Here is a 24,276-nt window from a genome sequence, read left to right on the forward strand (position 1 = left end):
AAAAAAAATCACAATAAATCTGATTTTTCATCTTTTCATTTAAGTTTTTGCTTTCTCAGATAAATAACTTTTAATAAGTATATCCTGTGAATTAATTTTCAAGACTAAAATAAAAGGTTTAATCAGTATAAATCAATCCGCAATTTGTAATCTGTAGAAGAAAAATTGTAGTCAATAAAACATATCACAGTTGTGATTATACTTTCAATTCATAAGAGTCCCTGTGATGATCTTATTGTGTCACCCCAAATTTTACATACATGTCCATTTGTTTCTACCTACTGTGTATGCTCAGTTGTTAGACAACCACAGGCTCAGTATGTGGAGACTCTTAATTAAGGAAAACTAGATGTAGGACTTCCTGGGAATTTATGCACATAAGGAATTAAGTCTCAAGTTACTCAAGTTGCTTCCATGTCTGGTAACTGGACTTTGTGGTCAAATCTGGAGGTGCACATCAAGATTAAGCAGAAGCCCTTGTCTGATCTCACCTTTCCAGGATCTTTTTTTTTAATAATAAATTTATTTCTTATTGGTGTTCAATTTGCCAACATACAGAATAACATCCAGTGCTCATCCCGTTAAGTGCCCACCTCAGTGCCCGTCACCCAGTCACACCCACCCCCTGCCCTCCTCCCCTTCCACCACCCATAGTTTGTTGGTTGTTAGGAGTCTTTATGTTCTGTCTCCCTTTCTGATATTTCCTACCCATTTCTTCTCTCTTCTCTATTCCCTTTCACTATTATTTATATTCCCCAAATGCATAAGACCATACACTGTCTGTCCTTCTCTGATTGACTTATTTCACTCAGCATAATACCCTCCAGTTCCATCCACGTTGAAGCAAATGGTGGGTATTTGTCATTTCTAATGGCTGAGTAATATTCCATTGTATACATAAACCGCATCTTTATCCATTCATCTTTTGATGGACACCAAGGCTCCTTCCACAGTTTGGCTATTGTGGACATTGCTGCTATAAACACTGGGGTACAGGTGTCCTGGCATTTCATTACATCTGTATCTTTGGGGCAAATCCCCAGCAGTGCAATTGCTGGGTCATAGGGCAGGTCTATTTTTAACTCTTTGAGGAAACTCCACACAGTTTTCCAGAGTGGCTGCACCAGTTCACATTCCCACCAACAGTGTAAGAGGGTTCCCTTTTCTCCGCATCTTCTCCAACATTTATGGTTTCCTGCCTTGTTAATTTTCCCCATTCTCACTGGTGTGAGGTGGTATCTCATTGTGGTTTTGATTTGTATTTCCTTGATGGCAAGTGATGCAGAGCATTTTCTCAAGTCCGTGTTGGCCATGTCTATGTCTTCCTCTATGAGATTCCTCTTCATATCTTTTGCCCATTTCATGATTGGATTGTTTGTTTCTTTGGTGTTGAGTTTAATAAGTTCTTTATAGATCTTGGAAACTAGCCCTTTATCTGATATGTCATTTGCAAATATCTTCTCCCATTCTGTAGATTGTCTTTTAGTTTTGTTGACTGTATCCTTTGCTGTGCAAAAGCTTCTTATCTTGATGAAGTCCCAATAGTTCATTTTTGCTTTTGTTTCTTTCGCCTTTGTGGATGTATCTTGCAAGAAGTTACTGTGGCCGAGTTCAAAAAGGGTGTTGCCTGTGTTCTCCTCTAGGATTTTGATGGAATCTTGTCTCACATTTAGATCTTTCATCCATTTTGAGTTTATCTTTGTGTATGGTGAAAGAGAGTGGTCTAGTTTCATTCTTCTGCATGTGGATGTCTAATTTTCCCAGCACCATTTATTGAAGAGACTGTCTTTCTTCCAGTGGATAGTCTTTCCTCCTTTATCGAATATTAGTTGACCATAAAGTTGAGGGTCTACTTCTGGATTCTCTATTCTGTTCCATTGATCTATGTGTCTGTTTTTGTGCCAGTACCACACTGTCTTGATGACCACAGCTTTGTAGTACAACCTGAAATCTGGCATTGTGATGCCCCCAGCGATGGTTTTCTTTTTTAAAATTCCCCTGGCTATTCAGGGTCTTTTCTGATTCCACACAAATCTTAAAATAATTTGTTCTAACTCTCTGAAGAAAGCCCATGTTATTTTGATAGGGATTGCATTAAACTTGTAAATTGCCCTGGGTAACATTGACATTTTCACAATATTAATTCTGCCAATCCATGAGCATGGAATATTTTTCCATCTCTTTGTTTCTTCCTAAATTTCTTTCAGAAATGTTCTATAGATTTTAAGATCCTTTACCTCTTTGGTGAGGTTTATTCCTAGGTATCTTATGCTTTTGGGTGCAATTGTAAATGGGATTGACTCCTTAATTTCTCTTTCTTCAGTCTCATTGTTAGTGTATAGAAATGCCACTGATTTCTGGGCATTGATTTTGTATCCTGCCACACTACTGAATTGCTGTATGAGTTCTAGCAATCTTGGGGTGGAGACTTTTGGGTTTTCTATGTGGAGTATCATGTCATTGGCAAAGAGGGAGAGGTTGACTTCTTCTTTGCCAGTTTGAATGCCTTTAATGTCTTTTTGTTGTCTGATTGCTGAGGCTAGGACTTCCAGTACTATGTTGAACAGCAGTGGTGAGAGTGGAATCCCTGTCTTGTTCCTGATTTAGAGGAAAGGCTCCCAGTGTCTCCCCATTGAGAATGATATGTGCTGTGGGCTTTTTGTAGATGGCTTTTAAGATGTTGAGGAATGTTCCCTCTATCCCTACACTCTGAAGAGTTTTGATCAGGAATGGATGCTGTATTTTGTCAAATGCTTTCTCTGCATCTAATGAGAGGATCGTATGGTTCTTGGTTTTTCTCTTGCTGATATGATGAATCACATTGATTGTTTTATGGGTGTTGAACCAGCCTTGTGTCCTGGGGATAAATCCTACTTGGTCATGGTGAATAATTTTCCTAATGTACTGTTGGATCCTATTGGCTAGTATCTTGTTGAGAATTTTTGCATCCATGCTCATCAGGGATATTGGTCTGTAATTCTCCTTTTTGGGTGGGGTCTTTGTCTGGTTTTGGAATTAAGGTGATGCTGGCCTCATAGAACGAATTTGGAAGTACTCCATCTATTTCTATCTTTCCAAACAGCTTTAGTAGAATAGCTATGGTTTCTTATTTAAACGTTTGATAGAATTCCCCTGGGAAGCCATCTGGCCCTGGACTCTTGTGTCTTGGGAGGGTTTTGATGACTGCTTCAATTTCCTCCCTGGTTATTGGCCTGTTCAGGTTTTCTATTTCTTCCTGTTCCAGTTTTGGTAGTTTGTGGCTTTCCAGGAATGCGTCCATTTCTTCTAGATTGCCTAATTTATTGGCGTATAGCTGTTCATAATATGATTTTAAAATCGTTTGTATTTCCTTGGTGTTGGTAGTGATCTCTCCTTTCTCATTCATGATTTTATTAATTTGAGTCTTCTCTCTTTTCTTTTTAATAAGGCTGGCTAACGGTTTATCTATCTTATTAATTCTTTCAAAGAACCAACTCCTGGTTTTGTTGATCTGTTCCACAGTTCTTCTGGTCTCGATTTTGTTGAGTTCTGCTCGAATCTTTATTACCTCTCTTCTTCTGCTGGGTATAGGGTCCATCTTGCTGTTTTTTCTCTAGCTCCTTTATGTGTAAGCTTAGCTTTTGTATTTGAGTTCTTTCCAGTTTTTGAATGGATGCTTGTATTGCGATGTATTTCCCCCTTAGGACTGCTTTTTGCTGCATCCCAGAGATTTTGAATGGTTGTATCTTCATTCTCATTAGTTTCCATGAATCTTTTTAATTCTTCCTTAATTTCTTGGTTGACCCTTTCATCTTTTAGCAGGATGGTCCTTAACCTCCACGTGTTTGAGGTCCTTCCAAACTTCTTGTTGTGATTTAGTTCTGATTTCAAGGCATTATGGTCTGAGAATATGCAGGGGACGATCCCAATCTTTTGGTATCGGTTCAGACATGATTTGTGACACAGTATGTGTTCTATACTGGAGAAAGTTCCATGTGCACTTGAGAAGAATGTGTATTCAGTTGAGTTTGGATGTAAAGTTCTGTAGATATCTGTGAAATCCATATGGTCCAGTGTATAATTTAAAGCTCTTGTTTCTTTGGAGATGTTGTGTTTAGAAGACCTATCAAGTATAGAAAGCACTAGATTGAAGTTACCAAGTATAAGTGTATTATTATCTAAGTATGTCTTAACTTTGGTTATTAATGATTGATATATTTGGCAGTTCCCACATTCGGGGCATATATATTGAGGATTGTTAAGTCCTTTTGTTGGATAGATCCTTTAAGTATGATATAGTGTCCCTCTTCATCTCTCACTACAGTCTTCGGGGTAAATTTTAGTTTATCTGATATAAGGATGGCTACCCCTGCTTTTTTTGAGGACCATTTGAATGGTAAATGGTTCTCCAACCTTTTATTTTCAGGCTGTAGGTGTCCTTCTGTCTAAAATGAGTCTCTTGTAGACAGCAAATAGATGGGTCCTGCTTTTTTATCCAGTCTGAAACCCTGCACCTTTTGATGGGGTCATTAAGCCCGTTCACGTTCAGAGTTACTATTGAAAGATATGAGTTTAGTGTCATCATGATATCTATTCAGTCCTTGTTTTTTGGATTGTTCCACTGGACTTCTTCTTAAAGGGGAATTTTAAGAGTCCCCCTTAAATTTTCTTGCAGAACTGGTTTGGAGGTCACATATTCTTTCAGTTCCTGCCTGTCTTGGAAGCTCTTTATCTCTCCTTCTATTCTGAATGAGAGCCTTGCTGGATAAAGTATTCTTGGTTGCATGTTCTTCTCATTTAGGACCCTGAATATATCCTGCCAGCCCTTTCTGGCCTGCCAGGTCTCTGTGGAGAGGTCTGCTGTTACCCTAATACTCCTCCCCATAAAAGTCAGGGATTTCTTGTCTCTTGCTGCTTTAAGGATCTTCTCTTTATCTTTGGAATTTGCAAGCTTAACTATTAAATGTCCAGGTGTTGAACGGTTTTTATTGATTTTAGGGGGGGATCTCTCTATTTCCTGGATCTGAATGCCTGTTTCCCTTCCCAGATTAGGAAAGTTTTCAGCTATGATTTGTTCAAATACATATTCTGGCCCTCTGGCCCTTTCGGCGCCCTCGGGATCCCCAATTAAACGTAGGTTTTTCTTCCTCAGGCTGTCGTTTATTTCCCTTAATCTATCCTCATGGTCTTTTAATTGTTGGTCTCTTTTTTCTCAGTTTCCCTCTTTGCTATCAACTTGTCTTCTATGTCACTCACTCGTTCTTCCACCTCGTTAACCCTCGTCGTTAGGACTTCTAGTTTGGATTGCATCTCATTCAATTGATTTTTAATTTCTGCCTGATTAGATCTAAATTCTGCAGTCATGAAGTCTCTTGAGTCATTTATGCTTTCTTCTAGAGCCACCAGGAGCTTTATAAGAGTGCTTCTGAATTGGCTCTCTGACATTGAATTGTAATCCAAATTTTGTAACTCTGTGGGAGAGAGGACTGTTTCTGATTCTTTCTTTTGAGGTGAGGTCTTCCTTCTAGTCATTTTGCTCAGTGCAGAGTGGCCAAAAACAAGTTGTATTGGGAAAAGGAGAAAAAGAGAGGCGAGAAAGAAGGAAAGAAAAGAGATAAAGAAAAAAGAAAAAAGAAGAAAAAGAGAAAGAAAAAAAGGGTGGGGGAAGGAAACAAATCAAAAAGAAAAAAAAAAAAAACGGGGGAGTATCTTCTGATTCTGTATACTTTAAGTCCCTTGGCTTCCCCTGGAACTTGTCCATCTAGCTGGTCTTCTAGGGGAGGGGCCTGTTGTGCTGATTTTCAGGTGTTAGCAGTTGGGGGAGCTGCTGTGCCCCTGCCTGGTGCAGGGCTCAGTGGGGGGTGTTTACCCCGTGAGGCCGCAGCAGGAACAGCCCCAGTGGCGGGGCCAGCTCTGGAGCCCTGGATTCAGCTCCGGCAGGAACTCTGTCTGCAGGGCCTGGAGGCTCCGGGGCGGGGCCGCTGATCTGCTCAGCTGGGGCAGGAGCGTCCTCGCTGTCCTGGGCCCTCCCGGCCTCTGCCTGTCCCGGGGGGAGGCCGGATCCTGGGCTGTGTCCCGGCGCCCTGTGCTCCGGGGCCTGCACTGTTGGATTCGCGCTCCCGCCCCGCAGCCCCCTCCGCGGAGCCGCCCCCGAGCCCCCCGAGCTGCTCCCGCCCCGCAGCCCCCTCCGCGGAGCCGCCCCCGAGCCCCCCTGAGCTCCTCCCGCCCCGCAGCCCCCTCCGCGGAGCCGCCCCCTGAGCCCCCCGAGCTGCTCCGGGTCCCGCCGTGCGCGCTGCAGCCCTTAGGGAGCTCGGCGCACTCTCCTGGGCGCAGGTGTCTGTTAGTGTCCCCGGGAGCCCGAGGGCATCCCCGCCCTCCTGGGTCCTGCTCCACCTCCCTGCGAGCCCCTTTCCCCCCGGGAAGGTCGGTGCAGCTCCTGCTCCTCCGGGACGGGGCTCTCCTGTCCTGGGGACACTCGCCCCGGCCTCAGCCCGGCTCCTCGCGGGGCCCCTCCCCCTTGGAGGCCTTTTGTTTCTTTATTTCTTTTTCCCCGTCTTCCTACCTGGATAGAAGCGCGAACTCTTCTCACTGTAGCATTCCAGCTGGTCTCTCTTTAAATCTCAGGCCGAATTCGAGATTTTCAGGATGATTTGAAGGTTATCTAGGTAATTTGTTGGGGACAGGTGACTTGGGGACCCTACTCTTCTGCCGTCTTGCCCCTCTCCCTCCTGTTCTGGGATCTTACATACTCACTTTTCAGCTTTCAGTTACAGGCCCTAGTATACAATTTCTCCAGTTTACCTCATAGACTCTATAACAGTTCAAAACTATATAATACCATAGAAGGAATAGAGGGAAAGTAAATTCCTGTTGTTATGGGTAAATATATTACTATTAATCCTGTTGGATTTGTGTTTTTGAACCAAGAAATAGCATTTTTGTCATGTCTCAGTTTTAACTTACGTGTAGTAAGAACACATCCATCCAACAGAGAATCAAAATATTAAATTTAGTAATGATAATATCTTGAGGAATATAGCTTTGTATGGAGTCCAAATAGGTATATCCAGTTGCAGAACAGAGTACTGAGGTTGCTACCTCCTGTCCTGTCAGTGAGCGTCTCTCCTGCAAGTTGGACTTTTGAAAGATTAGCTCCACTTACCCTAGAATCTTTGAACCAAGGCTGTTTTCCACAGGCTGGTAACTCAAAGCACCATTTTGGGGGAGATATAATAGAAGACACAAAGAGACCAAAAATTTTAAGGCAAGGTTCCTCTAAGTAGAAATGAGGAATAGAAGAGAAAAGATATTTCCTTTAACTGTGGGTCTCTACCTCATTTAAATCCATCATTGGTGGAAGTATTGATTTTCTCCTAGGCTTTTAGATCACATTTCTTGGCCATCAACTTTGATCTGGGTCATAAATGATAGAGCTACAGTCTCAACTTGATTTGCAATTAAAAGACCCTTTCCCCTACCTTCCTGGCCAGACTGTACTCTATTATCTCCAGAAGTACAGAAGCAGTACTGAATGCCTTAACTCCCTCTTTTCTGCTCAAGAGGACCCTAACATACTATGCTACATGGTGAGATCTGTGTTTATAATAAATGTAGATTTTTTTAAAAAAGTATTATTAATCATACACAAAGCCAAATACACATAAAAAGGAATTTGATACTAATAAAAAAATATTCAGTAGGATAAACAGCAACTCCAGCCTCCAGACTAATAACTAATGAGTAGATTAATAATGCTTCCATTAATAATAGAATTAAAAGTCATTTATGTATAACTTCAGAAAAATAATATTCTAAAATAAATGAATTAAGTTCTTATGCTAAATTTTACCAAGACTCTCAGATTAAAAAAAAAAATGAGTTTAGTATGTTAGGAACCTAAAGAAGTACAAAATGTCTGGAAACTAAGTAAACAAGAAAGAAGTAGTATGAGTTGTTGGCTGAAAAGTTGTTAGGGGCCACATCATAAAAGGCAAAGAAATTTGATTTTATCTGAAGTGCTGTCAGAAGCTGTCATACTGGATTTATATATCATAATTATATTCTATTTTTTAAAAAATACTCTGGATGTGAATGCAGACTACAGTAAAGTGAGGTGAATATTTAATATTACAGTTAAAATAATTGGTATTCTCACTTGGGAGGGAGATAATTATGATAGACTTGGACGTTAGTAATTGTGATAGAGGTAAGGAGACAGATTTGAGATATTTTTAGAGGTAAGTTGCCAGGACTTGCTGGTAAATTCAGTGAAAGTAAAGAGGAATAAATAACTCAGGTTTTGCAGTTTATCATAGTTAATAAGGAAGAATGAAGATAGAGCTCCTTAGAGTTTTGTTTTGCCCACTTTGAATTTGAGATGCCTAAAAGATATTCAGGTGATGTCAATTGATACTTAACAGGTTGCTAAATCTTTGAGTTCCAATTAGAAATGGAGATTTTGCTTGGGAGTCTGTTATGTAGAAAATGTGGTATTTTTGATGTTTTCTATAAATCATTTAATAGTTTTACTTAGGTAAACTGGCAAGAGTAGGTAGAAAAATGTATGTTTAAATGAAAGAATGAATAAATAAAAAATGATAGCAGCAATCACTAGACAGGAGAAGAAACAGAAAAATTTTAGTATTTAGGCAAATCACAAAAGATAAGGAGTATGAAGAAATTGAAGAGACAGAGTAATGAAAGCATAGAATGTCTGAGATACTATGTATGAAACAGGAATCTGATTTTTAGGATTTCTTTTTGATCACTGGATCACTCCTGCCTTATGGTTTCCATGAAGAGAAACCTATCACAGTCTGATTTAGCTTAGATGGAACAAACAAATGAAGAGACTGGGCTGAAGAAAATATCGAGAGAAGATCAAAAGCTAGCTAAACATAGAAAAGGAAAACTAATTTGAATCTGTGTGAGTTTTAGCCAGAATTGAAATACAGACCAGGAAATATATGAGGAAAGAAAATTAAGATTATCTAGAAATTAACATCTAAAACTTATTTTAAAATAAGATATAGAATGCTTGATTATTCAGTTTGTATATCCTAAAACTCACAAACTAAAAGATGAACAGATACTATTTTTATTAGATATATTCAAACTTGTTATGCTTAATAATTTATTTGTCAAACAAGTAGAGACTTTATTACTGCTCACTGAATCAAATTAGAAATCTCATTTAAATTCCATCTACATTTTGGCAATGAAAGCTCTAAAGTCATATATATGCACACCTTAAATGCAGCTTATTGTTGTCAAATCATGCGGAACATAATCAGAAATTGAAAAGAATAAATCATAAATTTTATTTCTGACAAACTTGATATTCGTCATATCATTTGGAATTTAGTCTTTTGTTAATAACTTGTCTTACACAGGATTGGAAATGATTATCTGTCCTTTGAAGATACAATCCCATAGTCATTTTTGTGCATTCAGTCACTGATAATTTTTGATTCATTTACCAAATATTTTTTGAGCATCATGTGTCAGTAGCTATTTCAAGTGCCATAAATGCCAGAATATATATATATATTTTATATATAAACATAGATAACATATATAAACATATATAAGCATAGATTTATAAACATATATAAGATATATATAAGATATATAAACATATATAACATATATATAAACATAGATTTTTAAGGAAGAGACAGATACATAAGCAACTACCTACGGAGGAAAGGTATAAATAATACAGAAGATGGAAATGGCCTGTACCTGGAAAAAATAGGCAGAGGCTCCTGAGATGACTTTTCATCAAAGTTTTAAAAAGGAGCTTAGCTGGGATGCCTGGGTGGCGCAGCCGTTGGGCGCCTGCCTTCAGCTCAGGTCATGATCCTGAGATTCGGGATCGAATCCCGCATCAGGCTCCCTGTTAGGAGCCTCCTTCTCCCTCTGCCTGTGTCTTTGCCTCTCTCTCTCTCAGAGTGTGTCTCTCATGAGAAAATAAATAAATCTTTAAAAAAAGGAACCAGGCAAAATCACAGGCATTTAAAAAGTTGTTGGTATTGCTTGGAGGAGAAGGTGCATGAAAAGAAGGTCAGGATAAGAAAGATACTGCCTAGAAGGTAAGCCAGGTACAAGTTTTGATATTTCTGTAGACTATACCGGGAGCTTTTTACTTACTATACTGGGAGCTTTCTACTTTATTCTCTAAGTCTGAACTCAGACTAGAGCACTATACCCTAGGGGACTGTGTAAGGTTTAGTGAAAGTCACAAGAGTAACTGAAGCATCATCTTGTCAAGTTTCCATACAAATTTATATATACTGTGTTATAGAATGATCTATATCTTAATAAGTATTAAATATCGTTGTAAAATTCAAGATTTGCATGAATTTTAAAACTAAAGTGTCAAATTTGAAAAAAAAAAAAAAGAAGAAGAAGAAGAAGAAGTAGAAGCAGCAGCAGCAGCAGCCACAGCAGCCTTGCAGCCTTACTGGTAGGTATACTGTCAGACACCTGGGATGTTCTGAGATGAAAAATCTCCTGTCTTCATGATTTAGCACTACATTAATGATGAGCTTCAAAATATGCGTAACGGGTGGGGATCAGTCGGAGACTGAAACTCCATCGAATTTGTCTTTTAGAAATATAGGCTGGTAACAGCATAGCATTCAGCTTGATTAGGGATAACAGGGGTCAGAGAGCTCAGAGACATGTTTAGGAATCATAACCTGAGGGAGGATGTGTTGTTCTCATTCACTAAGTGTGGAGATGAGGTGGACTCTTGTTTCTCAGACTTAACCAGAACGTGAGGAGTGTCATGTTAAGAATATGAATTAATATTTTATTATTTCCTTCTACTCTTTGGGAATTCCAGGGTTGTAGGAATTTTCATACCAGTATCGTATCAGCCACAAGACACAGGACTAATAAGGCCAACACAGCCTTCAGGTTTCTCATAATTTGACCAAAGACAGTCTTCTTCCTGACTTCTTGCCTTTCTTCTCACTCTATTGCTCTACAGAATCCAAGTGGCTTAACCAGAGAGCCCCTTTTCTTAGAGCACTTCATCCAAGTGGTAAAAATGCCTCCTGTGCTGAAGACTGAGAAAGTTTACTTTTCTTTTGGGAGGCCAATTAGTAGAAAATACAGCCTATGATCATAGGCCATAGCTCTTAAAAACCCTCTCATCATTTGTGACAGTGTAGCCACGCTCAGAGTGAGTTCTGACTTATTTTCTCCATGATAATAGTCTTGGATCAAGTTTTTCTTGCTTGGTTAACTTTGCTGAAACTTTTGCTTTGACAATACGCTTTTCAGTTTCCATAAAATTACATCACCCTGTTCTGAGTATTTGTGTAACTCAATTATTTGCTGAAACAAACAATCAAAAAACATTTTATTTTATAGTGAAAGCAACATATCAGCTCCCCAGTATATATTAATATAATCTAAAACTTATTTTTAGCCAATGTTTATTGGACTGGAGGAAAAAATACCTTTTAGGGAAGATCTAAATTTACCTGCGCCCTTAGATATCCCATAATCCATTTATAAATATAGTTAAAAAGAAATATTGTTAAATATTGTTAAAATATTTATAAATATTGTTAAAAAGAAACTAGTACTAAATTCCTATGGAGTAATTTTTACTCGTTTGAACTTTAGTGTGCATAAAAACCAGATTATATTGATGCAAACTTTAAGAAACAGCTATATGAAACTCATCTTGTGTCACCTGCAAAGATGTCTTAGAGAAGTTACCCATACCCTCTCTAAGAGGACCTTCTAGAGACATTTCTTTCTGGCTTTGGGATTAAGAGCAATTACTCTTCCTCTGGAATCAATAATGCATTGTTACAAAATGAGCACTGCTAATGGTGTAACTGGTCACCAGCTTTTCTTCCACACTGTGTGCTAGTAATATTTGGATCAAGTTAGTGGCCCTTCTGAAATCCTTTTTAGCCGTCTTCTTGAACTCCTTTTATAAACCCACATCTGCAATAAATTCACAAAACTCAAAAGAGCAAATAACATTTTTGAATGAGCAAATAAGGCCTAACAGAAAAAAAAAATAAGGAACTGTTTAAAAATGCTTGTCTCTATTTAGCAGACCTGAAGGTAGAGAATCTGTTGTTTTTTATTGAAAGTTGTTTTGATTTTATTTACCATGTTCAATGCTCAACTTGTTTTTGTTTGTTTGTTTTTAAATAAATACTGTAACAATTTCAATAACATTTTGTGAAAATATCTCCTCTCTCATGAAATACTTGAATGTAAATGTATAAGTTTATATAAGGTTAGTGTGAAACTCATAAAAATAACTAGTTCTTTGACTATCACTAGGTAAGCTAGGATACGTGGTTCTCAATTTTATAATCACTACAACACAGAAGTTAAACCTCAGTTTTCTTGAAATATAAAGTTTTCCTTATTTCTTTATTTCTTTATTTCTTTCTTCTATATTTTCTTTATATTTCTTGAAATATAAAGTTTTCAGTGTTATATTCAGCCATGATTGCTATAACATCATTCTGCAAATTATTCAATTATGCAAAAGAGATTTTGTAGCTAATTGTAAAAAACCTATTTTAGTATATTTTGAAGTTAATTTATAATCATTACCTCTACTTGATTAAGATATTTGAATAAGATAATAGTGGTTTCTATAAAAATAAGGAATTATATAGAGCAGAAATATGGACTTAACAAGAGAAAAATAAATTCCTTTAGAAAAAGTTGAAAGCTGATAAATTGTAAAATATGCTTATCAATCTCTTGCAAATTTGAAATATATATACAACATATATATATGCGTATTGTGATATATTTTATATTTGTGTATATATATGAGTATATATATATATTTGCATATACTTATATAATCAAACTGAGAGCCTGAAGGTGGTATTTTATTCAACTCTGTTATAGATACTATAGCTTATATGCCAAAACAGAGCATGATTTCCCATTTTGCAAAATAAAAGATTGCTTCTTTTAACTGTGAAAAAATGTTTTATTGAGTTTCTGTGCATCTCTCTCTTCCTATGATTTTAGAAACAAGTGATTTTTCAGACAAAAGTTTAAAGTAATGGTCTCTAAAATTATCTATTTTAGTTTATGGTTTACATATCTCCAGATCAAACCAGCTGTGTCACAATTACACAGTGTTTACAATCTTTACATCTACTTACTTCTGTAGTCCCTATAACAACCTTAGAAAGTGGGTACTGTTCTTATCTCTATTTTAAAGGTGTGGGATTTAGATAAATAGAGGGTATATTAAGTTGCTTATGTCTCTCATCTGGTAAGTGACAGCTATAATTCAAATCCAAGCAATCGCTGTTAGATTTCTTATTCTTTATACTTTATTCATTTTAATGTAATCTCTCACTCTAGAACCACCCCATATATTTCTGGCTATTTATACCCATAGACTAATTCATTTGATTACCAAAAGACATGTGGCTTTCCCCTCATAGCCTCTTCTGGATCTCTCTATAAAAATGTTGCCTATTGTAATGTCTCCTGCCAAGGACCTTGAGTCCCTGAAATTTCTGTGAAGGAGCCTTTTCAAAGTTCATTCCGAAAAGCTGAGACAGGAGCTCCAAAGCAAATCAGTCTGGGTTCCCTAAATCATACCACTAATCCATTTACCTATCTGCCCACTTCTTTGCGTGTACCAGTCAGGCCTGTCCTTAAGAAGATTTGAGACAACTAAAATAGAATATAGAAACTTAGTCCCTAGGTGCCTGGGTGGCTCAGCGGTTGAGCATCTGCCTTCGGCTCAGGGCGTGATCCTGGGGTACTGGGATCAGATCCCACATTGGACTCCTTAAGTGGAGCCTGCTTTTCCCTCTGCCTGTCTCACCTCTCTCTCTCTCTCTCTGACTCTCATGAATAAATAAAATCTTAAAAAAAAAAAAAAAAAAGAAACTTAGTCTCAATGTCAAAGCTAGAGGGAACAAAGTGTGGGTTTATAAAAGGAATTCAAGAATATGGCTAAAAGGCCATATCTTAAGGATTTTAGATGGACCACTAACTTGATCCTCTTAGAGAGGATATGGGTAACTTCTCTAAGACATCTTTGCAGGTGACACAAGATGAGTTTCATATAGCTGTTTCTTAAAGTTTGCATCAATATAATCTGTTTTTTTTAAGGTTTTAATTAATTTATTTATTTATGATAGTCACACAGAGAGAGAGAGAGAGAGGCAGAGACATAGGCAGAGGGAGAAGCAGGCTCCAAGCACCAGGAGCCCGACGTGGGATTCGATCCCGGGTCTCCAGGATCACGCCCTGGGCCAAAGGCAGGCGCCAAACCGCTGCGCCTCCCAGGGATCCCTATAATCTGGTTTTTATGCACACTAAAGTTCAAACGAGTAAAAATTACTCCATAGGAATTTAGTACTTGTTTCTTTTTAACTATATTTATAAATGGACTGTGGGATATTTAAGGGATAGAAGTGGGAACCTAGAAATATAATTAAAACCCAACTTCATGTTATGCAACAGAGGCCAATGATTTGGCAACAAAGTTAAATTTTATGGGATTAGTGTTTCAGTGGATGCTAGAGGATTCTGGTTATCATATGTAATTTCTATTAATCTGTTTTAGAGTTCTGAGACTTTCTTTAGTCATCTAATACCTACTATTAAGCCCAGTTAGAAAATTTTCATTTCAGTTATTTCAATTTTCAAGTATAGAATTTATTTATTTATGTATTTATTTTTTTATAGAATTTATTTTTAATTGTTTATTTTATAGTTCTTCTCTATTGGAATTTCATACTTGCTATGAACTTTTCATCATATTTTAATCTTTAAATACAGTGTTCTTTAATTATCTGAACCTATTTCTTAATAGGCTTTCTTAATATTGGACAAAATAGAGTGTAAGACAAGAAATGTTATGAGACAGCAAAATTTCATGATGACAAAAGGATCAATACATCAGAAATACATGACAACTATAAGTATATGCATTATCTATCAACAAAACTCCAATATGCACTAACCAAAAATGAAATTTCAAAAGAGAAATACATTAATTAAGAGGTATTGGAGATTTCAATAACTTCAGCATAATAACCAAAAGAACAGCTACATGAAAAATCAGTAAATATATGGAAGAGAGAACATTAACCAACAGGTCCAACTGACATTTATAGAAAACTCCACCCACCTACAGCCGAATGAGAGAATATGTATTCCTTTTAAAGACACATAGAAAATCCTCCACATGGACAATATATTAGGTTTAAGAAGATCACAATGGAATTAACTAAAAACTCCAGAAAGGCATTTGGGAAATTAAACTACATCTAAATAACACAAAAAAATATGACAGGAGATATTTGTTTTTTTGTTTTGTTTTGTTTTGTTTTGTTTTAAGATTTTAAAGACAGGGAGAGGGAGAAGCAGGCTCCCTGCAAGGAGCCCAATGCTGAACTCGATCCCAGGACCCCAGCATCATGTCCTGAGCTGAAGGCAGACGCTCAACCACTGACCCACTCAGGTGTCCCAACAGGAGATATTTGAAAAAAATTTTTGAGTGGAATGGAAATGAATACAGAAAATCAAAATGTATGCTACAAAAGTGTTTAAAGTGTATGGCTTTCAATGTTTATATTAGAAAAAAGTACCTAAAGTCAGTCATCTAAGCTTATACCTCGACAAGCTTGAAAAGAAAAGCAATTAAATCCATAGGAAATTGATGAGAAAAACAACTTAGAAATCAGTAAAGTAGAAAACAGAAAACAATATGGGGAATCAACCACTCAAAAATCTGGTTTTTTGAAAAGATTATAGAATTGATAAATCTTTAGTTAGACTAAGAAAAGAGAGACAGAGACACATACATACACTTTATCAATACCAGGAATGAAAGGGGGACATCATTACAATATTACAGAAACTTTAAAAGATCATAGGAAATATTATGAACAACGTCACGCCAACAGATTAGAAATCATAGAAGAAATACAAAATTTCTGTCTCCTCTTGCCCTCTATGTACAGGGGCCAATTTGCAAGCTAACAGTAACTTAAAGAATCTAGGAATTGAGAAGGTTTAATCTGTTTGTTTGGTTTTTTTTTAAGGAATTTCAGAAAGGACTCAAATATATATAACGGACTGTTTCTCAAGGAAAGGCATCAGAGATACTCAATTTGGTTAACATTATACAATCATATATAAACAGTCATGCATGTGTTTAATTTTAAGGAAATAATGTAAATTTTGAACTCTTCTAGGTTCACTGAGAGGAGAATAAAGCCACAGTTGTAGTTACATCAAAACAAAAACAGAAAGAGTAAATACCTAGTTGACAACATTAGGTGCTGTGTTGATTTTTTGCAGACAAGTTGAAAATCTTATATATTCTGAACATAATCTTAGACTTAGCTGCAATGTGTATCAGTGACACATTTATAATGAAGTGAATATTTTGCTTGTTTCTAAATAATAACTGTGAGATTGAGATAGATGAGTGTCTAAGTGATGCCTGTGCAAATGGGGGCACTTGTGTTGATCTTTACAGAATCTTTAACTGCCTGTGTCAGAATGGATTTCAAGGTAGGCACACATGCTAACCAAAACTATGATACCTGAAGGTTAATTTGAGGTGGAAGTAACTCCTTATTTTTAGAAGATACAATTCATCTAGCAGACATGGATATTAATTTATTTTTCCACTAGAACAGATTGATATATAATATCTGTTTAGATTATTTTACAATATCTTCACATAATCACAGAAATAGGTATATTTTGTGTTGAATGAATATTTTGCTTTGTAAATAAACCAGTTTTTTTTAATATTTATCAACTGAAATCCATTGCACTTATATTTATTATGATTTTTTAAGACTTACCTATTTTATTTGAGAGAGAGATCAAGCATGCACATGTGAGTGGGGAAAGAGGCAGAGGGAGAAGAAGAGAGAATCTTTGGCAGACTTGGTGCTGAGCATGGAGGCAGAGGCCACAGGGCTAGATTTCATGACCTCGAGATCATGACCTGAGCTGAAACGGAGAGTCAGGCACTTAACCGACTTCACCATCCAGGCACCACCCTCATTACATTTATACTTAAAACTTTTAATATTTCTTTTTATACCACATTCCATTCTGTTACTCTGGTAACTCTTACGGTAGCCCTTGTCATTATATATTTACTTATTTTGATAAAGAGCTTGTTTATGTTTTTAAATATTTATGTTTTTTTGTTGTTGTTTTTTGTTTTTGTTTTGTTTTGTTTTTTACATTAAGAGGAAACTTCAGTAATAGACCTTTGTTTTCCAACATTGGAAAAAGTAGTAAGACCCTTAATACTTTATATGCAAGCAAGTACTCTCAAATACTATCATTTTGAGCTGAAATGTTGTCCAAAATCTAACTTCCAAAGACTGTTCCTAATTCTAATTCTATGTGAATGATTCAAAAATAAAGTCCTGCATAATCTTTAAGCAGTAAGAAAGTCAAATTTGTTTTGAAAACCATGAATGAAACAACTAATTTTTTCCTATTAAATCTGAGAAACTGGTTTTATTTGTTTAACTTTAAGAATGAACATCTTCAAGGGCACCTGGGTGGCTCAGCTGGTTGGGTGTCTGACTTCCACTCCAGTTGTAATCCCAGGGTCCTAGGATAGAGCGCAGTGTCTGGCTCCTACTCAAGGAAAGCCTGCTTCTCCATTTTTTTTTTTTTTTGTCCCTCCCCCTCTTCATGCTTTCTCTCTTTCTCTCTCTCTCACTTGCTCTCTATCTCAAATAAAATCTTTAAAACAGGGATGACTGGGAGGCTCAGCAGTTGAGCCTTTGCCTTCAGCCCAGGGTGTAATCTTGGAGTCCCAGGATAGAGTCCCACATGGAGCTTCCCTGTCAGGAGCCTGCTTCTCCCTCTGCCTGTGTCTCTACCTCTCTCTGTGTCTCTCATGAATAAATAAATCTTAAAAAAAATATATAAAAATAAAAAAAATTTAAAAATCTTTAAAATAAGAAAAAGAATTATCATCTTCAGATATTGTGTGGTCACCTATTAAAACTTAATGTACTATTTATCATCAATAAAAACTCAAGATACTTTCTTTTTTTTTTTTTTAATTGTATTTATTTTGCTATGTGAGACACAGAGAGAGAGGCAGAGACACAGGCAGAGGGAGAAGCAGGTTCCATGCAGGGAGCCCCACGTGGGACTCGATCCTGGGTCTCCAGGATCACGCCCTGGACTGAAGGCAGCGCTAAACCGCTGAGCCACTCAGGAATGCCCACGAAGATACTTTCTTAAAATTGTATGATGCAGAGCAAAAAACAATTTCTATTGGAGAAGTGAATTTTGGCATATGCCCAACTATAAGGAACAAACCAAGGTTTTTAAATGTGCCACTTTTTTTCCTACAAAGTTGATTCATAAGGAAAATTACCAAATGAATAACTTTAAGGTTTAAACAAAGGTATTTATTCACACATATTATTATTTTTAATTTTCACTTTTTCCTCATTTTAACTTGATGTTCTTTTTTTTTTAAAGATTATTTATTTATTTATTCATGAGAGACACACATTGAGAGAGAGAGGCAGAGACACAGGCAGAGGGAGAAGCAGGCTCCATGCAGGGAGCCTGACGTGGGACTCGATCCTGGGTCTCCAGGATCAGGCCCTGGGCTGAAGATGGCGCTAAACCGCTGAGCCACCCGGGCTGCCGTAACTTAATATTCTGTCATATCTTCACTTAATATTTTGTCAATGATAATAATACAAATGCATTTTCTATTTAGTTAGATATGCTTTTTCCCATTTAGATATCTATTATATTAATTTTTCTCCAGCCCAGATTCATTTCACCATTTTAGAGAAAAACATTTAAGAATATTAGAAATATATCTATTCATCTAATTTGTGGATACCATGTGTTTTATGTCAATGCCAATTTTTCTATTCTTGTTTAAAATTGGCAAAAAAAAATACCTATCAAAATTCTTAAGAATCAATTCAGTGTCAGTTTAGGCTATATTTTCAACTCTTTGCAAATTAACAAACAATCCAAGTGACATAACATAACATAAAAGTCAGTTTTAGCAACACAGTTCTAAGTGGAACATCAATGGAAAATCTGCACTGCAGAACTAGTTAAAAGAAAATATTAAGAGGTATCTAGCTGGCTCAGTCATAGAGCATACGACTCTTGATCTCAGGGTTGTGAGTTTGAGTCCCACATTGGGCATAGAGATTACTTTTTAAAAAAGGAAAAGAGGGGTACCTGGATGGCTCAGTGATTAAGCATCTGCCTTTGGCTCAGGTTGTGATCCCAGGGTCCTGGGATGGAGTCTGGCATCAGGCTTCCCAGAGGAAGCCTGTTTTTCCCTCTGCCTATGTCTCTGCCTCTCATTGTGTGTGTCTCATGAATAAATAAAATCTTTTTAAAAAAAGGAAAGGAAAAAATAAAATGTGAAAAATATATAGTTAATGAATACTTATGGTTTATTTTCTTTCCATATAGACTTGCTTTGTGAAAATAATAAAAAGAAATGTGATTCATCCCCCTGCCTTCATAGCACTACATCTACAGAGTTCATGGATAAATTCAAATGTTTGTGTCCCACTGGCTTTATTGGTAAGTAGCATTTGGCAACTGTGCCTTATAAAAAACATTTAGCCCTGGTGAACATACATCAGGATGCTATTGATTCACTAGTATTTCCTTTTTGTTCCTTTTTTATTTCCCTTAGACTAACATTTGATTTGCATCTCAATAACTTGAAATATCTATTCTGTCTCTAGACTCCAAAGCAGAACATAAATTATTTCACATGTAAGGAGACTTTGAAGTCCTACCGATTCAGAGGAAATTAGTCTGCATTTAGTAATTCTAAGAGAAGTTGTTGCAGTTTGTAGTAAGGTGACATGAATTGATTTTGACACTAATATATGTGGCATTTTTATTTGAGGAGTTTAGTCTCAGATATCACTCCAAAAGGAGTAAAAGATTTGGACAAATTTAAGAATTATAACCTGGCACCTGGTTGCCTTATTAAAACTTAATGTTTTTTATTATTTTTTCAAAGGTTCAAGATGTGAAATAGATGGAGATTTGTGTGTTTCACATCCATGCAAGAATGGAGCTACCTGCATTGACCAACCTGGTAATTACTTCTGCCTTTGTGTGGCTCCATTTAAAGGTAATGAACACCAAGGGAAAAGGAAAAGCAAACATAATTAACTTTAAAAAGTATTTCTGTCTCTTATCTGAACTCATTTCAGTCTTCCAAAAACATTATTAGTCCTTCATTTGCTTAAAGTCAGCTTCTAAAGTGACCGAGTTATCCCTTTGGCAGAAACTAGAGTGAAATAAGCTTTGTTTATACATCCACTAAAACAGAGGAGTTTCTTGTTTTTCTATTGGAAAGGCCACCGATACAGCCAAATGATAAAATGAAAAGTAAGGAATTTATTACCAGTTTATAGAATTATATTTTAAGTATTTTTTTCTACTAATTCAATTTCTCATGAAACTGTTAGATTCTTTCTTTCTTTCTTTCTTTCTTTCTTTCTTTCTTTCTTTCTTTCTTTCTTACTAAACTAAATATTGTTTGTAAATCATTGTGCAAACTAGTGTATAAAAAGTAAATCACTGGATACTTCCTTGGACTTCGGTATCTTTTTTCTGAGGTATGGAATTTAAATTAGCCGGGGTTCGCCGGAGAAGCAGAACCAATGGGAGATATATCTATTTATCTGTATCTATGTATTATAGCAATTCATTATGAGGAATTGGCTCACACAGTCATGGAGGTTGCAAGTTTCATGTTCTGCTATTTGCAATCCAGAAACCCAGGAGAGCCAGTGATGTAATTCTAGTCTTGAATCAAAAGGCAAGAACCAGAGGAGTGGATAGTATAAAGCTCAGTTCAAGGACTGGAGAAAACCCACACCTCAACTCAGCAGATAGGCAGAAAAGTAGCACATCCTCCCTTTCTTTAGTTTTTGTGCTACTCAGGACCTCAATGGATTGACTGATGCCTGCCCAGTTTGGGAACTGCAATCTACTTTACTGAATCTACTGATTCAAATACTAATATTGTCAGGAAACACCCTCACAGACACACTTGGAAATGATGTTTAATCTGAGCACCCTGTGGCCCAGATTGCCACATAAAATTAACCATTGCATTGTTCAACTAAATACAATCAATCTAGATTTTGTAAATATTGTATCTAATTTTTCTTAGATCTTCCTATAATTATTAATGAAAAAATATGACTGCTGACAAATTTCAAATATTTTGTATCTATATAAACTCACTAAATTATAGTTCTCTTATCTATTAAATGGAGATATGAATATACTTACTTCTTTGTTTTGAATATAGTAAGAAATATTCCATTGCCTACCAGAAATTAATAATAATCAACTTTAAATAATTTTCTTATATATAAAGACACACTAACATATAGCACATATATAACATATATGTTAGTATATATGTATATGTACATATATATGTATGTATATATACACCATGAAATAGGCACTATTTGCAAATGTTTGATTAGGTATGACTTAGTACATATTTATTTTATTACACATCTTTAAAGGTACATAGAAAATTACTAAGCAATCCCAGTAATGTTAAAAAAATAGATTTCATTTGAAAAATGACAAGTTTGACCATTACCTGGACCTTAGTTTCTTATACCATTCTTCAATAAAAGAATTGAGAGTTCTTTAGAGATCCAGCTGATTCTAGGACTAAAACACAGAATATACAAATGAGTGTGGAAAGTCTTATAATGCCAGAAAGCAATGAGGTACTCAACAAAATGATGAGAGTATGTCCAAGGGACACATGAGCCCACTGCCAAAGCTAGAGTAATTTGAGCAAGAAAATAAAGAAGTAACGAATTATTACTCAAAATATAAAATAAATACCCATGAGTCCAAACTGAGAAAAATCAATGATTGATAAATAAATGCATGAGAATCATAGATACATCTTTTATACAAAATAATTCCAAATAATTTATGAAGATACTTTGCACTCAAGGAGATAGAACATAACTTCCCACCTCTTAAGTTTGGGCTACGCTTAGTGACTGTCTTCCAAAGTGCACATCTTGGAAATGGGGGTTTGGAGAGAGTAACTTTACAGTGGAGAAACCTGACAAACACTGCCTAACACAAATGACCAAAGTTAACATCAACAGTGCTGAATCATATTAAGAGCATAGACATTTGATTCGAAGTAATGAAAATGACACTTTATCATAGTGATTTTTTCTTAAAAACACATTACCCCAGTCTAATCATGATAAAGTCATCAAACATATCCCAATTCTACAGAATACCTAACTAGTACTCCTTGAAACTATCAAGGTCATGGAAAGCAAGGGAAGTTTGTGCAAAAGATTTTTAGTTAAATATAGTAATAATTATTTATTTTTTGCTATTGTCATCCTTGCCAAAGGAAATAGATCCAAAAAGTATTCCTAAGACTGATGTCTCTGGGTTTACTGCCTATTTTTCTTGTAAGAATTTTGTGGTTTCATGTCTTAAGTTAAAGTCTCTGAGTTTACTTTTGTATATCGTGTAAGAAAGTGTTCCAATATTTTTTTAAAGATTTTGTTTATTCATGAGAGACACAGAGAGAGAGAGAGAGGCAGAAACACAGGCAGAGGGAGAAGCAGGCTCCCCACAGGGAGCCCAACATGGTACTGGATCCTGGGTCTTCAGGATCAGGCCCTGGGCTGAAGGCAGCACTAAACCACTGAGCCATCCGGGCTGCCTGAAAGTGATCCAATTTGATTATTTTGTGTGTAGCTGGTCAGTTTTCCTGAAGGAACTCATCAACAGAATGAAAAGACTGCCTACTGAATGGGAGAAGTTATTTGCAAATGATATATTTCAAAAGGAGTTAATATCCAAAATATATAAAAAACTCACACAGCTCAACACCAAGAAAACAAAAACATGCAGTTAAAAAAATGGGCAGAGGACCTGAATAGTCAGACACTTTTCCAAAAAAGACACACAGATGACCAATAGACATATAAATAGATGCTCAATATCACTGATCATCAGGGAAAGGCAAATCAAAACCACAATGAAACATCACTTACTCCTGTCAGATTGGCTAGTATCAAACAGATAAGAAATAAAAAGTGTTGGCAAGGATGTGGAGAAAAGTGAGCCCTTGTTCACTGTTGATGAAAGTGTAAATTGGTACAGTCTCTATGGAAAACAGTATGGAAGTTCTTCGGAAAGTTAAGAATAAAACTACCATATGATCCATCAATTCCACTTCTGGGTATTTATCCAAAGAAAATGAAAACACTAATGCAAAGATGTATATACACCCCTATGTTCATTGCAGAATTACTTACTATAGCCAAGTTACAGAAGCTTCATAAGTGTTCATCAATAAATGAAGGGATAGGGCGATCCCTGGGTGGTGCAGCGGTTTGGCGCCTGCCTTTGGCCCAGGGCGCGATCCTGGAGACCCGGGATCGAATCCCACGTGCTCCCGGTGCATGGAGCCTGCTTCTCCCTCTGCCTATGTCTCTGCCTCTCTCTCTCTCTGTGTGACTATAATAAATAAATAAATAAATAAATAAATAAATAAATTTTTAAAAAAGGAAAAAATAAATGAAGGGATAAAGATGTGGTATACAGCAGAGGGCATATAATAATTGTAGTAACTCTATAGTGACACATGGTCATTACACCTATCGAGGTGAGCATTTCATAATGTAAACAAACGTTGAATCACTATGTTGTATGCCTGAAACTAAGGTAATATCATATGTCAAGTATACTTCCAGGAAAAAAAACAAAATACAAGGAAAATCTGAGAAATTTTCAAAGCCAAAGGAGCCTGAAGAAACATGAGTACTAGTAGCTTGTGGTATCCTGCATTGTATCCTGGAAAAGAAAAGCCACTAGTTTAAGACTAAGGAAATCCTAGGGTATCTGTCTGAATCTCCCTTTCAAGCATCCAACTCTTGATTTCAGCTCAGGTCATAGTCTCCATAGTCTACATCCATGAGATAGAGCCTCATGTCTGGGCTCTGTGCTCAGCAGGGAGTCTGCTTGAATTTTTCTCTCTCTCTGTTCCTATCCTTACTCTGACTCTCAAATAAGTAAATTAAAAAAAAATAAAAGACTAAGAAAATTCAAATAAAATATGGATTTTGGTTAATAATAGTGTATCAATATTGGCTAATTTGGTGTGACAAAAGTTCTGCACTAACATCAGATTATTAGTAATAGTGGAAACTGGTTGCAGAGTATACAATACCCTCTGAACTATCTTTGTAATTGTTCAGT

The 24,276-nt window shown here is 36.4% G+C and overlaps 1 protein-coding gene and 1 long non-coding RNA gene across 2 annotated transcripts in view; one reads left to right on the forward strand and one right to left on the reverse strand.

The window, feature by feature from the left end:
• LOC144316835 (uncharacterized) overlaps positions 1-9,822 on the reverse strand; it is a 61,674-nt gene extending 51,852 nt beyond the window's left edge. The window contains exon 1 of the long non-coding RNA XR_013382675.1: positions 9,724-9,822. This is a non-coding gene — a long non-coding RNA (uncharacterized LOC144316835). The remainder of the gene's footprint in view (positions 1-9,723) is intronic.
• Positions 1-24,276, forward strand: part of EYS (EGF-like photoreceptor maintenance factor) — a 1,514,868-nt gene that overhangs the window by 370,066 nt on the left and 1,120,526 nt on the right. Inside the window, exon 10 of the mRNA XM_077903501.1 lies at positions 20,018-20,131. Coding sequence (XP_077759627.1) covers positions 20,018-20,131 — 114 coding nt within the window. The remainder of the gene's footprint in view (positions 1-20,017; positions 20,132-24,276) is intronic.

The sequence above is a fragment of the Canis aureus genome, chromosome 7, assembly GCF_053574225.1.
Source record: "Canis aureus isolate CA01 chromosome 7, VMU_Caureus_v.1.0, whole genome shotgun sequence".
Classification (NCBI taxonomy): domain Eukaryota; kingdom Metazoa; phylum Chordata; class Mammalia; order Carnivora; family Canidae; genus Canis; species Canis aureus.